Below are 21,907 nucleotides of genomic sequence, written 5' to 3'. Positions count from 1 at the left end.
ATATAGGTGTACAAATAAGAATTGATGCTTTTGAACTGTGGTGTTGGAGAAGACTCTTGAGAGGCCCTTGGACTGCAAGGAGATCCAACCAGTCCATTCTGAAGGAGATCAACCCTGGGATTTCTTTGTAAGGAATGACGCTAAAGCTGAAACTCCAGTACTTTGGCCACCTCATGCGAAGAGTTGACTCATTGGAAAAGACTCTGATGCTGGGAGGGATTGGGGGCAGAAGGAGAAGGGGACGACAGAGGATGAGATGGCTGGATGGCATCACAGACTCGATGGACGTGAATATGAATGAACTCCGGGAGATGGTGATGGACAGGGAGGCCTGGCGTGCTGTGATTCACGGGGTCGCAAAGAGTCAGACATGACTGAGCAACTGAACTGAACTGAACTGAACTGATAGCTAATTCCTATAACTGTGTCCTGAGAAACCTATAGTGGGTTTCTCAGTTAGAACTCAGCAACAGTTAGAACTGGACTTTGAACAACTGACTGGTTCAAAATTGGGAAAGGAGTATGACAAGGCTGTATATTGTTACCCTGCTTATTTAACTTACATACATAATACATAATGTGAAATGCAGTACAGGATGAATCACAAGCTGGAATCAAGAATGCTAGCAGAAATATCAGCAACCTCAGTATGCAGATGATACCACTCTAGTGGCAGAAAGAGAAGAGGAACTAAAGAGCCTCTTGATGAAGGTGAAAAAGGAGAGTGAAAAAGCTGGCTGGAAACTCAACATTCAAAAAGCGAAGACCATGGCATCCGATCCCATCACTTCATGGCAAATAGTAGGGGGAAAGGTGGAAGCAGTGACAGATTTTATTATCCTGGGCTCCAAAATCACTGTGGATGGTGACTACAGCCATGAAATTAAAAGACACTTGCTCCCTGGAAGGAAATCTATGACAAACTTAGACAGTGTATTAAAAAGCAGAGACATCACTTTGCTGACAAAGGTCCATGTAGTTCAAAGCAATGGTTTTTCCAGTAGTCATGTACCGATGTGAGAGTTGGACCATAAACAAGGGTGAGCGTCTAAGAAATGATGCTTTCAAACTGTGCTGGAGAAGACTCTTGAGAGTCCTTTGGACAGCAAGGAGATCAAACCAGTCAATTTAATCCTAAGGGATATCTACCCTAAATATTCATTGAAAAGACTGAGGCTGAAGCTGAAGTTCCAATACTTTGGCCACATGATGCGAAGAGTTGACTCACTGGAAAATATCATGATGCTGGGAAAGACTGAAGGCAAAAGGAGAAGGCGGCAGCAGAGGATGAGATGGTTAGTAGACAGCATCACTGACTCAATGGATATGAATCTGAAGAAACTCTGGGAGATAGTGAAGGACAGAGAAGCCTAATGTGCTACAGTCTACGGGGTCACAAAGAGTTGGACGTGACTTAGCAACTGAGCAACAATAGAGGATTCGCTTCACTGTACAGCAGGAAGTAACACAACATTGTAAGCAATTACACTGTGATTAAAAAATAAAATAAACCATGGATGGGGGCTTCCCTGATAGTCCAGTGGTTAAGACTCCGCTCCCAATGCTGGGGGCAGGGGTTTGATCCCTGGTTGGGGAACTAAGATCCCACATACCACAGCTATAGAAGCCTGCCCACCGCAATGAAGACCCAGTGCCATCAAAATGAATAAGTGTTATCGAAGAAAAATAAACTGAACAATGGAAAAGTATTTTAAAGAAGGCATTTTACATGTTGTATTCTCTAATCAGTCAATAAAATTCCAAAAGTAAAAAGATGTTTAAAAATCGTAAATATTTGAAAATTAACAGACATACTACTAAATATTATTTGGAGCAAAGAAATCAGAAATGAAATTACAAACCATTTAGAAGGTGGTGAAAAGAAGAAAAATTTAGACCAATGAGATATTACTTTAAAAACTGAAACAGTCCTCAGAGGAAATTTTAGAGTCTTAAATGCTTTCATCATTAAATAGGCTTTAAAAAATGTAAAGGAATTATTATTCAAAGCAAGGAAAAAGGATAGAAAGCAGAATACAACAGGAAGCAGGAACTGATAAATGCAAGAGTAAATTTTAAAAATAACAGCAAGGATATATAAATCCAAAACTTTGTTCTTTGGACGAACAAAAAAAGATATAAAAGAGACTAAATAAACTGCAAGAGATAATCACACGTAACCCCATGACAACAAATCTGAAAATCAAAAGAACACACATGACTTCTCAGCAAACTATAAATTATAAAAATTGATTCAACGATAGAAAATTTCATTCAATGAATTACCTCAAAAGAGTAAAACTTGTGGGTTGTGTCTATATATGATATATATATGCATAAAAAGTATAGCTAAATAATATTTATATTTCAGCAATATAATTATAAATATTTATAAACTAAATTTTGCTGAAATGTATATATTATCTTGCTAATATAAGACCACATTGCTAAGATGTGGAATGTAAGAAGAGAACAATTAACTAAAAAGTGACTATTAAAGTATCAATACGATCTCATACGTAAAAAATGAAAAGATATGCACGTGTACACACATACAGAAGTGCATGAAAAGATGGTAACCAGGATGTTAACGGTGGTCACTCCAAGACGAAAGGATACCCCTGCCTGCACATCTCATCCCATCTTCTCTCGCCCCTAGAGCCAACAAATAGTGAGCACGGACGGTGAGGGAAGGACAACACTGAACTGGCTAACTTTTCAAGGCAATTTCCATTCTTTGAAGGAAATGCTGCTCAAATTTGCACTCACATCAGAATCATTTTGGAGAGTCTGTTAAAAGAGATTACTGGGCTCCACACTAGGGTTTTTGATGTAGTAGGTCTGAGGCGAGGCCTAAGGATCTGCATTTCCCTAAGGATCTGCCCATATGATACTGATACTGCTGTCCCAGAGATTACATTTTGGGGATCACTGTCCTAAAATAACTTTCAATATTCTTGAAATTACTGTAGTCTCCTGTTCCACTCTCTTTGCCTTTTTTATCCCCTTCTATTATCATTTTATTGACGTTTAAAGAATTAAATTCTCAAATATTTTTTTCTCACGTTTCTGGAATGTACCTTAAAATGTTCATGAAGATCCTGTATGTGCTCCTGGTACATTCTACTACGACAAAACTAATGGTTGAAAAACGCAACAAAACAAAACTGCAGCAAATGATCAATATATGAGTCTGATGAGATCAGAGTACGTTTCTTTCTCAGTTAACTGTCTAGTCACAGGCCAGCAGCTTTGGGCTGCGATGCTGCCTAAGCTTCCAAGTTCCCTCTATTTTGTTGCTTACATTCTCTTTTTGTCTGCCTAGTTGAAGTTAGCTCACTACACAATTCTGTCCACAAGAAGGAAAAACCCGAAGAAGGGGAGAACAAAACCAGTCCTTTAAAATGTGCATTCTCAGCAAGGACACAATGCCCCCAAAGGGCAAAAGCTGGTTCATGGGTGGTAGAAGGGCAAAAAAAACTTTAGTCCTTTTTATGCTAAAGCGCAGATATTTACATATAGTGCATAAACAGATATATGATATACCTATGGTATTAAATTTTCATGGGGGCAATCTGGGATAAAAATGTCTAAGAAGGCTCCTTACAGTAGTGATAATGAAAAAAAGACTCCAAAAGTATGTTTTAAAGGCAAGTACTGGAAACTGCACATATCTCTTCTGCTCTCAAGAACTTAGTCACAAAGATAAACCTAGGTTCCAGGGAAGCTAGGAAATACTCTTTGGCTGGGTGGCCACTGGCCCAGAGTAAACGTGACTTCTTCCCATATGAGCCTCTTCACCAGGCTGCTTAAGTGTTCCCACAACACGACAGTCAGCTACACTCAGAGCAAGTACGCCAAGAGACCACATGGAAGCAGCAAAGTCTTTTATGACCAAATCTTCGACTCTATACACGGCCACTTCCATCACTATGTATACAGGTATACAGAGCAATCCTTATACAATATGTGAATACTGGGAGGCTAGATCTGGGGATCAACTAGGAGACTGGCTTTTTACTTAGAAGTACAATTGGAAGTTCTCATATTTGTATGAATAGAAAAATCATTCTGGTTAATCTAGTTGTCCTCAAAGCCCTGACAAAATGTTAACTCTCCAGCCAAATTTCACTGCTTCCTTGTTTGTGATTTTACATCACCCCTTCCCACCTCTGGGACAGTACCTATCACACTGTATAATGGTTCACTATGTAAAAGGCTGTCTCTCTAGTGAAAATACAGGACTGAGGCTTACTATGTCCTCCAAGCTCCAGGCAGTGTTGAATTTTTAAAAGCTGTCTGTCACTCTCAGCACTGGTAGGGAAACCAGTCTGGGAACAAAGTGAGAAGCTAAATTATCTACTTAGCTCATCACTGATTTGCCTTATAAACCTAAACAACTTGCTTAAAACCAGCAAGTAACCTAGCAAACAAAATGAACCCAGAATGCAAATTTACTCATTTCGATGTTAGATGTAACCTCTCTGTCAACCAGAATTTTCACATAGATAATTTTGTTACCAGGTCCAAGCTTGCTCTGCTCACATGACAGACCAATTAACCAAGAGGCGAGGTGTTGAGGCAAGGAATATGACTTTATTTAGAAAGGTGGCTGACCCAAGAAGATAGGAGACTAATGTCTCCAAACCTACGGATGTGAGAGTTGGACCATAAAGAAGACTGAGCACCGAAGAATTGATGCTTTCAAATTGTGGTCCTGGAGAAGACTCTTGAGAGTTCCTAGGACAGCAAGGAGGTAAAACCTGTCAATCCTAAAGGAAGTCAACCCCAAATCTTCATTGGAAGGACTGATGCCGAAGCTGAAGAGTTGACTCATTGGAAAAGTCCCTAATGCTGAGAAAGACTGAGGGCAAGAGAAGGGGGCGACAGAGGATGAGATGGTTGGAGGACATCACTGACTCAATGGACATGAATTTGAGCAAACTCTGGGAGATAGTCAAGGACAGGGAAGCCTGCTGCTGCTGCTGCTGCTGCTAAGTCACTTCAGTTGTGTCCGACTCTGTGTGACCCCATAGACGGCAGCCCACCAGGCTCCCCCGTCCCTGGGATTCTCCAGGCAAGAACACTGGAGTGGGTTGCCATTTCCTTCTCTAATGCATGAAAGTGAAGTCACTCAGTCATGTCCGACTCTTAGCGACCCCATGGACTGCAACCTACCAGGCTCCTCCATCCATGGGATTTTCCAGGCAAGAGTACTGGAGTGGGGGGCCATGGCCTTCTCCGACAGGGAAACCTGGCATGCTGCAATTCATGGGGTCTCAAAGAGTTGGACATGACTTAGCTAGTGACTGAACAATAACAACAATGTCTCCAAATATCAACTTATCAGGGTATGGATATTATGTTCTTTTATAGAACAGAGAGGGAGAAGAGGTAAGAAGTAAAGTAAAAAATTCTATTTATCTTGCAAAATAAGAGGGGATGTGTTAATTTCTTCTTGTCTGCAGCCATTCACAGGTAGGCCAGGTCAGACTGTCTCTAATAAAAGCACTTCAACAGTCAGGTAGCAGGGCAGGGTTCCCTGAGGCAGGCCATTATGTATGACTGCAATAAAAAAAAGGCAAGAAAAAACAAAGGGTAAATAAAGTCAAAGAAACAGATCCAACATGGAGTCAGAATTGGTTCTTCCCTGCAGCAATTTTACACAAGTAGGCAAATTAAAATCCAAACTTCACTGGATGAGTTTTGTAAGAGAAAAACGTGTGCTTCTTTGGAAAACTATGCTGCATTGGGATCACACTCTACCGGATTATCTGATTCTAGCCTTTGATTGCTGTAGAGCTATTTCTTCAGTTTCTACTGAAGAAAACTGATAGTGGTGCAAAATAATTCTTGCGTCTAGGCATGTGAACTCTGACTGGTAGAGGTTCAGCTGATTTCCCTCTACTGTCGAAGAGGCCAGTTCAGACTTTGTCTGCACGTTCATTCCAACAGTCTTCATCTGTAAATGTGTCCATTCTATGAACTCTTCCTTTAAACTCCTTGTGACACTGTGCAACTCCAGTTGGGACTTGAACCCATGTGCCAGGACTCTAACCCAGCCAAAACCCAGATTGGGACTTCAACCCATGGTTTCTTAACTGAGATCATACACCCAGGTTCAGGACTTAATGAAGCTCAGGTTCTTGATGTCTCATCACATAAAGAAATCAGAGAGAGACAAAGTGATAGGTAAGAAGTGGATTTATTTAGAGAGAAACACACTCCACAGAGTGTGGGCCATCTCAGAAGGAGAGAGCAGCCTGGAAATATGGGGTGGTTAGTTTTTAGGGGCTGGGTAATTTCATAGGCTAATGACTGGGAGGATTGTTCCAACTATTCTGGAAAAGAGGCAGGGATTTCCAGAAATTGAGCCACCGCCTACTTTTTGATCTTTTATGGTCGGTCTTGGAACTGCATGGGGCCTGTAGGTTTGTCATTTAGCCTGCTGATGTGTTAAAATGAGCATATACTAAGGCTCAAGGTCTAGTGGAAGTCAACTTGTCTTGGACCCATTTGGTTCTAATCAGTTTATGTTATGTCCTCAGGCTGCATCATTCTTTCAAAGGTTATGCCCTATCTACTTCCATACAGTATCCCCTGGTGACTCAGACAGTAAAGAATCCACCTACAATGCAGGAGACCTGGGTTTGATCCCTGGGTTGGGAAGATCCCCTGGAGAAGGAAATAGCAACCCACTCCAGTATTCTGGCCTGAAGAATGCCATGGACAGAGGAGCCTGGTGGGCTACAGTCCATGGACTCGCAAAGAGTAGGACACGACTAATCAACTAACACGTTAACGTCTTCCCTCCAGTTCCACACGCATGCTTGTGAAGTGGAGATGATGCTTCCATGTACGCAGTGAAACACATTCACAAAGGCTGCAGTGTGCATGATTCCCAACGGAGGTGCACAGTGCAGCGGCCCCGAGTGCCTCAAAGAGCCAGCCGAGTGTAATTCTATAGACTGTGCTTTTTTAAAACTTTGGGTAAGGTCACTCAATCAATCCCTCTTGTCCTAGATATATGTCCTGTTGGAGGAAATTTTTCAAAAATAGGTAAAACCATGATTTTCATACAGATATAAAATGAACACATTTTATTTAAGTCACTAATTAAATGAGGGAATCATTAAGATGTTACAACTGGGATTCCCTGGTGGCTCAGCAGTAAAGAACCCACCTGCCAATGCAGAAGACACAGGTTCGATCCCTGATCCAGGAGGATCCCACATGCCATGGAGCAACTAGGCCCATGTGCCACAACTATTGATCCTGTGCTCCAGAGTCCAGGAGCCACAACTGCGTGCCCTAGCGACTAAAGCTCATGCTCCACAACAAGAGTATGAAGGCCCAGCAGAGCCAAAAATAAACAAAAAAATAAAAGATGTTACAACTGTAACAGAGGGGAAAGAGTAAGGGCACAACATTTAAGACAATGACATAGCCCAAGGACATGACTGCTGCTGCAGCTAAGTTGCTTCAGTCATGTCCGACTCTGTGCGACCCCATAGATGGCAGCCCACCAGGCTCCCCCGTCCCTGGGATTCTCCAGGCAAGAACACTGGAGTGGGTTGCCATTTCCTTCTCCAATCCATGAAAGTGAAAAGTGAAAGTGAAGTTGCTGTCGTGTCCGACTCCTAGCGACCCCATGGACTTCAGCCTACCAGGCTCCTCCATCCATGGGATTTTCCAGGCAAGAGTACTGGAGTGGGTTGCCATTGCTAGAACCAAATAGGTTCAAGATGGTGGACAAGTCAACTTCCACTAAACCCTGAGCTTCAGTATATGCTCACTGAAACACATCAGCAGTACCAAGGCTGGCCATCAAAGGTCAAAAAGTGAACAGTGGCCCAATTCCTGGAAATCCCCACCCCCTCCCTGCAATGCCTAGAATACCCCTCACTCATTAGACTATGAAATTACCCACCCCTAGAAAAATTGACAACCCCATATCCTGAGGCCTCTAGCCTTCTGAGATGGCCCACACTCTGTCTGTGGAGTGTGTTTTCTGTTTAAATAAATCTATTTCTTACCTATCACTTTGTCTCTCACTGAATTCTTTCTGTGATAAGACATCAAGAACCTGAGCCTCATTAAGTCCTGAAACCAGGTATGTGATCTCAGTTAAAAGACCATGGGTTTTGGCTAGGTTCATGTCCCAGCCATGGGACATGGTGAGTTACATAATTTCACATGGGTGTGTGCATTAGGAAAGCCTGTCCCATCATTATCTGATGATGAAATGTTTTATGAACCAATAATATATGTTTATGTGCTCAGCTATCATGATGTAAGCAAAGAGCGTGAGAGTAGAAAAGCATAAGAAGAAGAAATAAGAACAGCTTCTACATGTGAACAGCTTTGATCAGCGGCATCTAACAGAAATTTCTGCAGTGATAAAAATGCTCTGGATCTGTCGTCCATTTTAGTAGCCACTACCCACATGTAGTTATCGACCACTTGAAATTTGGTAAGACTGAAACAGAATTGTTATTTTGTTTCATTTTAATTAACTTACATTTAAAAGTTAAGTATGTGGCTAGTGGCTACCAAACTGGACAACACAGGTTTAGATAGACAACTAGCAAAAGGACAAATTGCAAGACTCAGAAAAACGCAATATGTAGGTTTCTCAAGCTTTTTGGTCCAAGGATCTACATAATTAAAAAGCATTGATACTCCAAAGAACTTTTGTTTATGTGGGTTATATGTAGCTATTAGATTTATTATCTTAAGAAAAAACTGAGAAATTTAAATTATTTAAAAACTTTAGTCCATTTAAAAATAACCTCATGATTTTTAAGGAAAAATAACTATATTTTCCAAAACAAAAAATAAATTAGTGAAAAGAGTGGCATTGCTTCATATTTCTGCATTCGGTATATTATAACACTATAGGTCTCTAGAAAACTCCATTGTATGCTTGTAAGAAAAAGGCAAACATCATGTAAGTGTTAGTATGAAAAGGATCTCAGGAACACCGAGACTGTATTAGTGGTCCTAGTTATAGGACAAGTCAACAGCAAAATGTTGGCTATTCACTCACTCAGAGCCACTCTCTTACCCTGTTTCAAACAGGTGACTGTCAGCCCTACAGTAGGTGAAAGGCTCCAGCCTCCAGGTCACCAGTAGAGGACAAGGATAGGCCACTAGGCAGAAGACAAGGAGGTTAAGAAAAACCCTGTGCAGTCCCCTCTTAAACAGTGTGGGGTTAGGGACACTGACCCCCATCCCCACGCAGTGAATCCACCTACTACTTTTGACCCCCACAAAACTTAACTACTAGTGGCTTACTGTGACTGCAAGCCTTACCAATAACACAAACAGTTGATTAACACTTTTTTTATGTTTTATGTATTATGTACTGTACTTTTACAATAAAGTAGCTAGAGAAAAGAAACTGTTATTAAGAAAATTAATGAATTTGAGTCAGTTGAACTGAGGTGGACAAACCTAGAGACTGTCATAAAGAGTGAAGTCAATCAGAAAGAGAAAAATATTGTATATTAACACATATATATGAAAATATAGAAAAATGGTACTAATGAACCAACTTGCAGGGCAGGAACAGAGACACAGACCTAGAGAACAGACTCATGAACACGGTGGGGGAGGAAGAAGACAATGGGGTAAATTGAGAAAATAGCATTGAAATATACACGTTACAATGTGTAACACAGATAGCTAGTGGGAAGTTGCTGTGTAAGGCAGGGAGCTCAGCCTGGTGCTCTGCAACCACCTAAACGGGTGGGATGGAGAAGGGATACGTGCACGCTTATGACTGCTTCACCTTGTTGTATGGCAGAAACCTACACAACATTGTAAAGCAATTATCCTCCAACTAAAAATTTTAAAGATACATTAAAAAAAGAAAATTATAAGGAAGGGAAAATACATGTACAACACTATACTGTATTTATTGAGATCGTAAGTATATACCTGTTTAAAGAATCATCAGTACCTATATCATATTGTCTTATAAGATACAAAACACAGCAGACATCTAATGTATTACTAATACTAGACATAAAAAATGAAAAGATAATGTGAAAAAGAAATGTATATTTATAGGTATAACAATTCATGCATTAGTAATGACAAAGAAGCAACATGATTGTCTTACGGTAGCCCAGTGTAAGCAATGCTATTGCTTTACAGTTAGCCTATCCACTAATGAATAAGTCATTATAAAATTTTATGGCATACAATATTAGTTATATTCATAATACAATATTGGAAACATTGCTATCTGTTCCCAAAAAACACCTGTGTGTGTACTCAGTTACTCAGTCCTGTCTGACTCTTTGCAACCCCGTGGACTGAAGCCCACCAGCCTCTTCTGTCCATGGAAGTTTCCAGGCAGGAATACTGGACTGGGTTGCCATTTTCCTACTCCAAAGAAACCACTTACCTGTGATAATAGGCTGATTCAATTAGGCGAAAGGAAGAGACAGGCATATAATACTGTAATGGGTAATGTAATTCTTTGAAATCAAAGTTATAAAACAGTAAAAAAAAAAGTAACACATTATTCATTTTATATTAAATATCACTCACCTTATGCTTATCTAAGGATAGGCACAGTATCTCCATATATGATATTCATTCTGCCAGTTTCTCAGATTGTCATAAATCTCCGTTTTTCCAATATATTTACTGAAAAAAATTCATGTACAAGTGGACCTGCACAGTCCAATCCCACATTGTCCAAATGTCAACTGTATGTTAAACTGTGGGGCCCTTAATTCCTATGCAGGAAAGAACTCACATAGTAGGCCTATGACTGCTATCCTTTTGAAAGGCCTGTTTGCAAGGCTAGCCATTGTATGGCAAAACTCCGATTTCAAGGTTCCCACCATCCCCTAACTGATAAGAGTGGTTTAATGCACCTAACCACAAACAAAAGCTGATGTTGAAGCTGAAACTCCAATACTTTGGCCACCTGATGCAAAGAGCTGACTCATCGGAAAAGACCCTGATGCTGGGAAAGATTGAGGGCAGGAAGAAAAAGGGACGACAGAGGATGAGATGGTTGGATGGCATCACCGACTCAATGGACATGGGTTTGGGTGGACTCCGGGAGTTGGTGATGGACAGGGAGGCCTGGCGTGCTGCGGTTCATGGGGTCACAAAGAGTCGGACACGACTGAGCGACTGAACTGAAACACAAACAATGCGATTTGTGCAGAAGACTTGCTTTCTTTCTGGGAGTCTGGAATTTCGGTGTGTGCTAGGCAGAGGGTACCTATGTGAGCAGCACCCAGTAAAAACCCTGGGTACTGAGTTGCAAATGAGCTCCCCTGATAGACAATACTTCACACGTGTGGCTACAGTTCAGTGCTGGAGCAATTCCGCACAGCCTGAGTCATTCCAGTGGGAGAGGACTCTGGAAGTTTGTACCTACTTTCCTCTGGACTTTGCCTCACCTACCTTTTCCCTTTGCCAATTTTATGCTGTATCCTCTCACTATATTAAATCACAGCTTTCAGGTGGCTCAGTCCAGCTGCCAATGCAGGAGATGCAGGTTCGATCCCCGGGTAGGGAAGATCCCCTAGAGGAGGAAATGGCAATCCACTCCAGTATCCTTGCCTACAAAAGCCCATGGACAGAGAGGCACGGTGGCCATGAGGTCTCAAAGTGTCAGACACAACTTAGCGACTGAGAGTGTGAGCATACACACACGCAAGTATGTCTACATGCTAATGTCCTCTTAGCGGATCACTGAACTTTGGGGGTAGGCTTTCTTTTTTTAAATCTGGCTGCACCAGGTCTTAGTTGTAGCACATGAGATCTATGCCTTGACTAGTATTGAAGCCAGGTCCCTTGCATTCGGAGTGCAGAGTCTTAGCCACTGGACCACCCAGGAACTCCCAGAGATAGTCTCAGGTAATCTCGACATATTCCCCTTCATTGGCCCTGCTCCCAGAATGTCAACACCAAGGATTATTCCCACACTACAGAGTACTGGAGGCTTCTCCCTGGAGAAACAGAAAAGCCAAACAAACAAGAGAAAGGACCACAATGGGCAGAAACAATGAAAAACGCAAAAGAAAACTCCAAAAATAAAACTATACCTAATATCTTTAAAAAGATAAGAAAATACATCTATAAAATAAGAGCAGAATGCATGAAAAGAAGCAATTAGAGAAAAAGGTTAAAGTTAAAAATACAGTAATCAAAATTTAATAGTAAATAGAAGTGCTAGAAGATTGAAAAAAATTTCCTTGAGAAGTTGACAAAAAAAGGGATAGAGAAGGATTAAAAAAAAACAAAAAACAGAAGAGAGAAGAAAACTAAAGGATCAATCCAGGAGGTCTAAAACACCAAAGAAAAAGAGAGAACAGGGAGTTTCCTGGTTGCCTAGTGATTACTTCTGAGCTTTCACTGCCATGGCCCGGGTTCAAGCCCTGGTCAGGGAACTGAGATCTGAGGACTCATGAATTGTGGCCACAAAAAAGAGAACATTTTAAATAGAAAGAAAGAATTTGCAAAACAAATTTCAGCAGACTAGGGGGAAAAAAGGTTGAAAGCATCAAAGCCCAATAAATGAAAAAAAGAACCTTAGTAAGGTGACGTAAGCATAAAATTTCAGAATACCAGAAAGAAGAGCACCAGAAGAAAAATACCTGAGATTCAAGTGTAAGAGTAAAATAAAGGCATTTCTGAGACACACAAGGACTTAGAAATTTTATCCTTTCTTAGAAAGTAATTGGACTAAGTCTTTCACCAAAGTGACTGAGTAAAGCAACCCAGGATCTATATAACAAATGATCCAAACTAGGAGAGACAAGAAGGAAAGTCCCAGCTGTGCACCAAACCAAGAGAACTTTTGTTCAGAATTCCATCTTGGCTATTATATATTTAATTTTATAGAGCACTTTCCCCTTCTCTGATTGCTTTCTTTCATAGCATCCAATTCCATTTTTTTCTTTTGCCCACACTGTGAGACATTTGGGATCTTAGTTCCCTGACCAGGGATCAGACCCCAACCTCCTGCATTGGAAGCGCAGTCTCAACCACTGGACTGCCAGGAAGTCCCCTCATAGCATCCAATTCTTATTTTATGGGTCAATCTCCTTTCTCATCTCTTTAAAAATCCTAACCTTTAGGTTGGTGTAAACCTAGAACCAGGCCAGATTAGAGTACAAAGAATGAGAAAGGGAAAGGGGAAGACAAAAACCATATGATTATCTTAATAATCACAGAAAATGCACTTGACAAAATTCAACATCCATTCATGATAAAAACCTTCATCAGAGATGGTACAGACGGAATATATCTCAACATAATAAAGGTAATTTATGACAAACTCACAGCCAACATAATAGCAATGGTGAAAAGCTGTAAGCCTCCCTGCTAAATTCAGGAGCAAAATAAAGATGCTCACTCTTACTGCTTTTATTTAACACAGTATTAAAGGAAGGAAGGAAGGGAGGAAGGGAGGAAGGGAGGGATAGAAGGAGGAAGGAAGGAAGAAAGAAAAGATATCCAAATTGGAAGGGAAGAGGTAAAACTCACTACAAATGATACGATACTCTATCCCTAAAGCCTCCACACAAAAACTAATAAATGATTTTAGCAAGGTAGTAAGATACAAGATTAACACAGAGAAATTTGTTGCCTTTCTATACACCAATGATGAAATATCAGAGGGAGAAAGCAAAAAAAAAAAAAAAAAACCACTTAAAATCACATTAAAAAAAAAAACTAGTAAAGTTAACCAAGGACATAAAAGATCTATACATCAAAAACTATAAAACACTGATAAAAGAAACTGAAGATGATTTAAAGAAATGGAAAAATATCCCATACTTTTGGATTGAAAGAATTAATATCATTAAAATTACCATAGAATCCAAACCAATCTACAGATTTAATGCAATCAATCCCTATCAAAATACCCATGGCATTTTCCATAGAGCTAGAACAAATCATTCTAAAATTTATATGGAACCATAAAAGATCCAGAATTGCCAAAGAAAACCTGAGAAAAAGGGAAAAAGCTGGAGGTACAACTCTTCCTGACCTCAGAGTACACTACAAAGCTACAGTAATCAAAACAGCATGGTACTGTTACAAAAAACATAAACATAGATCAATGAAACAGAACAGAGAGCCCAGAAATAAGCCCATGCTCAATTAATCTATAACTAAGAATACACACTGGAGAAGAGAGTCTCTTTAACAAGTAGCGTTGGGAAAGCTGTACAGCTATATGTAAAACAATGAAACTAGAACATTTTCTCATATACAAAAATAAACTCAAAATGGTTTAAAGAACTAAATGTAAGATATGACACTATAAAACTCCTAGAAGAGAACACAGGTGAAACACTGTTGTTGTCATTTAATTGCTAAGTCGTTTCTGACTCTTTTGAGATCCCATGGATTGTAGCCCACTAGGCTCCTCTGTCCACAGGATTATACGGGAGTGGATTGGCATTTCCTTCTCCAGGGGATCTTCCTGACCAGAGGCTAATCCAAGCCTCCTGCATTGGCAGGCAGACTCTTTACTGCTTAGCCACCTGGGAAGCCACAGGTGAAACACAGCTGACATAAACCACTGCAGTATTTTCATAGATCAGTCTCCCAAAAGCATAAGAAATAAAGACAAAAATAAACATATGGGACCTAATCAAACTTAAAAGCTTTTGCACAGCAAAGGAAACCATTAAGGAAAAAAAAAAAAAAGAACAAAAAGACAATCTACAGAATGGGAGAAAACATTTGCAAACAATGGGACTAACATAAGGTTAATATGCAAAATACATAAACACCTCATACAACTCAATTAAAAAAATAGTGAAAAATGGGCAAAAAATAATACAAAGACATTTTTCCAAAGAAGATATGCTAACAGGCACATGAAAAGATGCTCTATAATGTTAATTATCAGAGAAATGCAAATCAAAACCACAATGAGCTATCACCTCACATAAGTCAGAATGACTATCATCAAAAAGTTAACATACAAATAAATCTTGGCGAGAATGTAGAGAAAATTCATGGGAATATAGATTGGTGTAGCCACTAACAAACACAGTATGGAGGTCCTTTACAAAATGTATGAGGTTAGAGCTAGGGTCTATAAAAAGAGAACTACTGGACTCCCCTGGTAGCACAGTAGATAAGAATCCGCCTGCCGAAGCAGGAGACACATGTTCGATTCCCAGGTCTGGGAAGATTCCACATGCCTCAGAGCAACCAAGCTTGGGTGCTGCAAGTACTGCCCGAGCCTGTGCTCTGGCGCCTGTGCCCCACAGCAAGTGAGCCTGCTTCGCAGCTACCGAGCCGGGTGCTGCGACTACTGAAGCCTGTGCGCGTAAAGCCTATGCTCTGCAACAAGAGAACCACCGCAGCGAGAAGCTGGGCACCACGACGGAGACTAGCCCCGACTCACTGCAATCAGAGAAAGTTCGTGAAAAGCAACAAAGACCTAGCGCAGCCAAAAATAAATAAATTCCCCAAAACTGAACTCCCATATGATTTAGCAATTCCACTCCTGGGCACGTATCCAGAAGATAAAAGAAAACTCCAATTCAAAACAAACAATATTCACAGTAGCATTATTTATAATAACCCAAATATGGAAGCAACCTAAGTGCCCATCAACAAACTCTTGGCTTACACAATGGAATATCATTCAGCCATAAAAGAGAATGAATGTTGCCATTTGCAGCAACATGGATGGACCTAGAGAATATTATGTGTAGTGAAATAAATCAGACAGAGAAACACAAATACTATATATCACTTATATGTGCAAGTAATACAAATGCATTTATATACAAAGTAGAAACAGACTCGCAGACATAGAAAACAAATTTATGAGTATGGGATTGCTGCTGCTGCTGCTGCTAAGTCGCTTCAGTCGTGCCCGACTCTGTGCGACCCCAGAGATGGCAGCCCACCAGGCTCCCCCATCCCTGGGATTCTCCAGGCAAGAACACTGGAGTGGGTTGCCATGTCCTTCTCTAATGCATCAGAGTGAAAAGTGAAAGTGAAGTCACTCAGTCATGTCCGACTCTTAGCGACCCCATGGACTGCAGCCTACCAGGCTCCTCCATCCATGGGATTTTCCAGGCGAGAGTACTGGAGTGAGGTGCCATTGCCTTCTACAGATACAAGCTACTATACATAAAACAGATAAGCAACAAGGATTTACAATATAGCACAGGAAATTATACCCAAGTTAGTAATAACCTATAATGGAATGTAATCTGCTAAAATAAATAGGAAAAAATGAGATCTAGAGAAAGGAAGTCTTACAGGAGAAAATAACTGATAGATTCTTGCATTTGTTTGAAAGCATTTGAGTAACTGGAAAAAATAAAACAATGATCTTAGTTTATCTTCAGTTAAAAGGCTAATCATATTTACCTAGTCATAATAATATAAAACCTAACTACTGATTTAACAAAATATTGAAATAAAATCTCAATTGAGAAGATGGAAGAAGTCAAAATAAGATAGAGAGAAAAGGAGATAAATTCTCATCTTAAATTATCAGTTCTCAATTTATCAAAAAAGCCATGAAATAATTTTAGTCAAGAAGTAGATACAAAGTATTTTTTAGTAAGACAGAGGTAAATAACAGAAGAAAAGGCTGTAAGAATTGAAAGTAGTTGCCTCCCAAGAAAGAAATAAGGAATGTGTTACATATTTCTGCAGTAAACTTTTAAGAACTGACTTATTTTTTCAATAACATATATTGTTACTTTGATCTTGCAGTAACATTTTAAAAATAATTTACTGGTTAATTAAACTGCAAGGTTTTACAGTTCCTTACATCAGTACTCAGTGATTTCCTCTTCACTAAGCAAGAGAGCCTTGTACTCAATACCCCAACAACCATGAGGAAAACTCTTAATTGCCTCTTCAGCTTTCTGATCAAGGTCCAGTTTCTATCTTTAGTCTTTCTTTCTGTGACATTTTTTAGAAAAAAAAATTTACTGAGGATGCTATGTATATTGATATGAAAAGATCTCTATGATACACTGTCAAGTGGAAAAAGCAATGGAAGAAAACTATAAATACATTTAAGAAGGGGGAAATGTAAATCCATTTTGATATGGAAATGCATGAAATATCTCTGGAGGACAACCAATAAACTAGTAATAATGACTACCCAGGGTAGGCAAATTGAAGGAAAGGGAATTGAGAAGATGAAGAACAGGCAAAAGAGGGAGCCTTTCCATTGTACATCATTTTTTAATTTTCTGATCTTCAACCCTGTGAAATGATTGACTACCTGGAAAAAAAAATCTTAAGTCATACTTCTTTATCTTGGTATAAAATTAAAATACAATTTTTTCAACATCTTGGGAAATAATGAAAATACTAAAAACAATACCTCCAAATCTCATCTTTCCAGAGATAACTTTAAACATTTTGATGTACATCAGTGCAATCCTATCACATATTTTGAACTTGGATACTTATATGCCAACCTGAGAACCTACTTGCCAGTCTTTTAATCCTCACAATAAATCTATTAATCTATAATAAGACTAAAAGGCTCAAATAAAGTAAAAAGGAGTAAACCTTGTGGATAAGCAGGGACACTTGAAAACTCCCCATTCATCTCTAGGTATTCGGTGATTATTTCAGAAATAGAATGGTTTCAATGCCTAGATATGTGAACACAGCCTTTTCTTTTTCCTTCTTGCAATTTAGCACTATACTATGCAGAAGAACTTCTCTCAAAGTGGCAAGTCTGAATTGAGTATAATCTTCACTACAATTCAATCTTTTCATACTTCTTTTACCCAAAATAGGATAATATTCAGAAATTTAAAGAATTTACTCTTTTTTATCCTGATATTATATTATGACCATTTTCTCATTTTGTCAAATTTCTTTTATTTTACTATTACCCTGTTTAGGGACAATTAGTGTTTTCAAAGTTCCATCATCATAAACAACATCATAACAAACATCTAGTAACTAACCCTGTGTACAAATCCATTCCTTGGAATAAATTCCCTGAAGTGGAATTGCTGGGTCAAGTGTATCTAAAATAATAAAGAATTTTTATAAGTATGAGTGATATGCCTTTCAAAAACCTAGTAGTAATGAGAAAGAAAATATAAGGTACTTCAGGGAAATGACAAAGGATGCTTTACTAATTTGATCTGTTAGACCTCAGGTACCATATAAACCTTCAAATCTTAAACTGCAAAATTTTGCTCATGTAACATGTCAAAAAGTCTAAAAGAAAGTTACTAGCCTTGATACTGGAGAAGGAAATGGCAACCCACTCCAGTGTTCTTGCCTGGAGAATCCCAGGGATGGGAGAGCCTGGTGGGCTGCCATCTCTGGGGTCCCACAGAGTCAGACATGACTGAAGCGACTTAGCAGCAGCAGCAGCCTTGATACCAAACCATAGCTCTTACATGAATGCTTCAAGGAAAATCTTGAGGCTTCAAACACATCACTGAGAAATGACAGAAAGATCTAAGTTCTCAAAACCTTCCTATATATTGTCATTTAAAAACTTCCAGCATTTAATGTTAGTGGTTATAACATTCAAAATTATTAAAGCATTTTATCATCACATCCCTTTCTTTAAGGAAATGCCATAATAGCCTCTGCTGGTGCTGACATTTCAATGGAGAAACAGTATTTTTTTTTTAATAAGTCCCTCAACCTCCCAAATTGCATATTCAACACCAACACCATTCCAAATTGGGAACTGGGTATTTAGCTGTAGCAGCAGGCCAAAGTAAATTAGGAAAAAAATAATCTTTCAAAATTGATGATTCAAACAACATATATTATTCTGTCTGTATTTGGGGAAATTTCTTTAATGAAAAATATATTGTTACCATAAAATCAGAAAGTTCAAAACATTGTTTTAGGAAACAAGTGTCAGTGTTGCATTCTGATGACTTACACTGACATCAAAAACTGTTCTGGGGTGAGATACAGCATACTATAAAATTCCAGAAATTATAATGAACACAGCATAATTTTTTTCTTTTTTTTAATTTTAATTTTTACTTTATTTTGCTTTACAATACTGTATTGGTTTTGCCATACATTGACATGAATCAGCCATGGGTGTACATGAGTTCCCAATCCTGAACCCCCCTCCCACCTCCCACCCCCATAATTTTTTTTGAAAAGAGCAATCCCAACAAATTCTTTAAACCATTCTGTTCCTACATATTGGCTTCCCTAATGGCTCAGTGGTAAAGAATTCACCTGCCAATTCAGATGTGGGTTCGATCCCTGGGTAGGGAAGATCTCCTAGAGAAGGAAAGGGCAGCCCATTCTTGCCATGGACAGAGGAGCCTGCCAGGCTATAGTTCGTGGTTTGGAAAAGTGTCCTACAGGACTTAGTGACTAAACAGCAACAAAAACATTCTCATAAGATGAGTGCTAAATAACTTTTCCTGGCCCTCACAAAATGTGCCCAGAAGCAAAAGATATTGATTCACTACATTTATAGCTCTCTCAACTACCTTCCCTAAAATACACTTAAAATTCAAGTAAGAAGTCACTCAGAACCAGGACAACTAGGGGTGGCCAAACACAACCCAAGTCCTTTGTGCACATGCAAAAAGACACTTACTGAAAATATAAACTAAGGGTCCTTTTTTACAAGAGAAGCAACAGAAATATTCGGAATTTTAAAGTGTTTCAAGTATATATACTTTTTCTAATCACTTAAGAGTGGCATTCTATTTTTTCCAACTCCCTGGTAAGAACAAGAATTACACTATTCTACATAGAAATCTCCAATATGCCCTCATTTTAAAAAATCCATAATCTGAATCTCGGAAGGAGGAAGACTAAATTCCAGAAGGTTTTTCTCATGCCAGCAATCTCTTCTCCTAACCCTTACAGGATAAGAAATAAGCATTCCTTTTTGACTGAAACTAAACCCACGGGGGCTTGGAAAAAGACAAAGCCGACTGAAACAATGCCACCAGAATTCGAACCGGAAACCAGCGCCAAGAATCATGACGTAATACCAGGCGGAATACCAGAATTCCGTTCTGCAAAATGTGTTTCATTCTCTTCACTCCCGGCTCCTGTCAACTCGCAACAAAAGCCATAGAGACTGGGAGACGGCCGGTCAGTACTGGTTCTGGGTTGTCAGAGCAATTGCTCTAAGGACCAGAGACAAAACTCTTACACAAAGGTGAAAAGAAAGAGCCGATGCTGCTACGAAGTGCCCCCCAGACTGAGTGAGACTGAGCGGTGTCCTAACAGGTGTGCAGCTCGGCTTCCTGGGGACTCGAGGAACATGCAGATCACTGCAACTCACAGCCGGGCGGGCGCTGGCTATTCCTTCCCGCTCTGAGGACAAACCAGCGTCGGCCGCCGTGTGGGGCTGCGGGGCGTGGCCGATTCCCCTCGGTCGCCCTGTGGGACCCGAGCGGCGGCGCACGCGCCTTTTTACTCAGTTCCAAACTCGGGAACCTGGGTATGCCGTTGTGGGTGAAAACAAGCCTAAGCAAACGGGAAGGAGTGTGTCAGTCACTCAGCGGTGTCCGACTCTCTGCGACGCCACGGACTGCAGCCAACCAGGCTTCCCTGTCCATAGAATTCTCCAGGCAAGAATACTGGAGCTGGCTGCCATTTATCCGTCAAAAATGATGGCTAACAAAACAAAACAAAACTCAAAACATTTCACATGGTTTCTTTTATTTTCCTGTACTTCAAGAAATCCCTCTGAGAGAAATCTATTATTCTAAAACAAGAAAGCCCAAAACGTATTATTTAGAAAACAAAAGTGTCAGTGTTGACTTCAAGTGACTACCTTGACATCAAACACTATTTTTGGCTGAGATATAGCATATTATGCAATTCTACAGATTAATTTCTTTAAAAAGAGCTTGAGTTCATCCGAGCTATCTCACTGACTTCAGTCGAACACGAGGCTATCTAGCGACCCCTCATCACCCCACTCCCATCCCAAGACCTCTCAGTGTAACTTATCATTTATTTAATCGCTGTTTCCCAGACCCACCGGCACAGCGCCGCGTCCACTGCGCGCGTCTGGATCTAAGAAAAGTTACTGGGACCGCGAAGTCGAGAGGCGAATGCCGGTGAGGCGTCCCACCACTAGCTGACCGGCTGGGAGCCTCCGCAAACACAACTTGCTTGGCGCTCAAGACCAGTCGACCCGGGAGTGACAGTCGGAGGTTGAGTGGGGTGCGGTGTCCTAACCCCACGACGCGACGGTGCCTTAGCCTGGACCCTGTCTGCCTGCCCGTCCCTGCTTGTCCGCCCACTGCCAACTGACCCGAGCACAGGAGGGGGCGGGGAGCCCGGTAGGCGCTCACCTCTTCAGTGGGTCGGTAACCAGCGGCGCCACGGCAGTCGAGGAGACGGAGCTCCGAACTCCGGCTTTAGTCGCCGCCCGGGTTCTATCCCTGGCGGGAACGCCGTCTCCCGGCATTGCCAGCAGCTCTAGCGCAGAATCCACACAGCTCTTCGCGCTCCGCGTACGCCGCCCGAGAGTCCCGGGTCGCACTGCACCTTGCAGCGGGGGCCCGCCCATCCCTGAGAACAGCCAATGAGCGAGGAGCGCGGGAAGTTAGGGGTGGGGCGGAGCAGGGCCGGCTTCCTAGCGACGCCGCCAGCGCGGCGGTCCTCACCGTGCTGCCAAGGCACGTACAGGTTTCCTTTTGGCCCTGGTTAGAACAGTGGGTTTCAAGTGAATGAGGAGAGAGGAGGGAAAACATACTCCGCAAATAAGAGATCTAAGACGTGCGGGATACGCATCTGATTTTGCGGGGTCTCTTTCCCTTTTTAGACAAACATTTCTTAGTGTGTTGTTTCTAGAACACCCACTATCGAGGGCCAGCCGCGGTGCTTGCGGACAGACGGCAATGGGAAACAGCCCCTACTTTGGAGTATCTCGCAGTCAGTCGGGTGCAGAAGCAGATTC

The 21,907-nt window shown here is 40.7% G+C and overlaps 1 protein-coding gene across 5 annotated transcripts in view; it reads right to left on the bottom strand.

Moving 5' to 3' along the window:
- Nucleotides 1-21,509, bottom strand: part of ZNF638 (zinc finger protein 638) — a 135,188-nt gene extending 113,679 nt beyond the window's left edge. For 3 of the 5 annotated variants that reach the window (XM_069583641.1, XM_069583642.1, XM_069583645.1), the window contains exon 1: nt 21,300-21,509. In XM_069583641.1, coding sequence (XP_069439742.1) covers nt 21,300-21,415 — 116 coding nt within the window. In that variant the 5' untranslated portion in view covers nt 21,416-21,509. The remainder of the gene's footprint in view (nt 1-21,299) is intronic. The other 2 variants (XM_069583643.1, XM_069583644.1) reach the window with 1 other exon arrangement.
- Nucleotides 21,510-21,907: the final 398 nt, after the last annotated feature.

The sequence above is a fragment of the Ovis canadensis genome, chromosome 3 (genome assembly GCF_042477335.2).
Source record: "Ovis canadensis isolate MfBH-ARS-UI-01 breed Bighorn chromosome 3, ARS-UI_OviCan_v2, whole genome shotgun sequence".
NCBI lineage: Eukaryota > Metazoa > Chordata > Mammalia > Artiodactyla > Bovidae > Ovis > Ovis canadensis.
The sequence above is the reverse complement of the archived record's forward strand: the minus strand, read 5'-3'. Positions and strand labels throughout refer to the sequence as shown.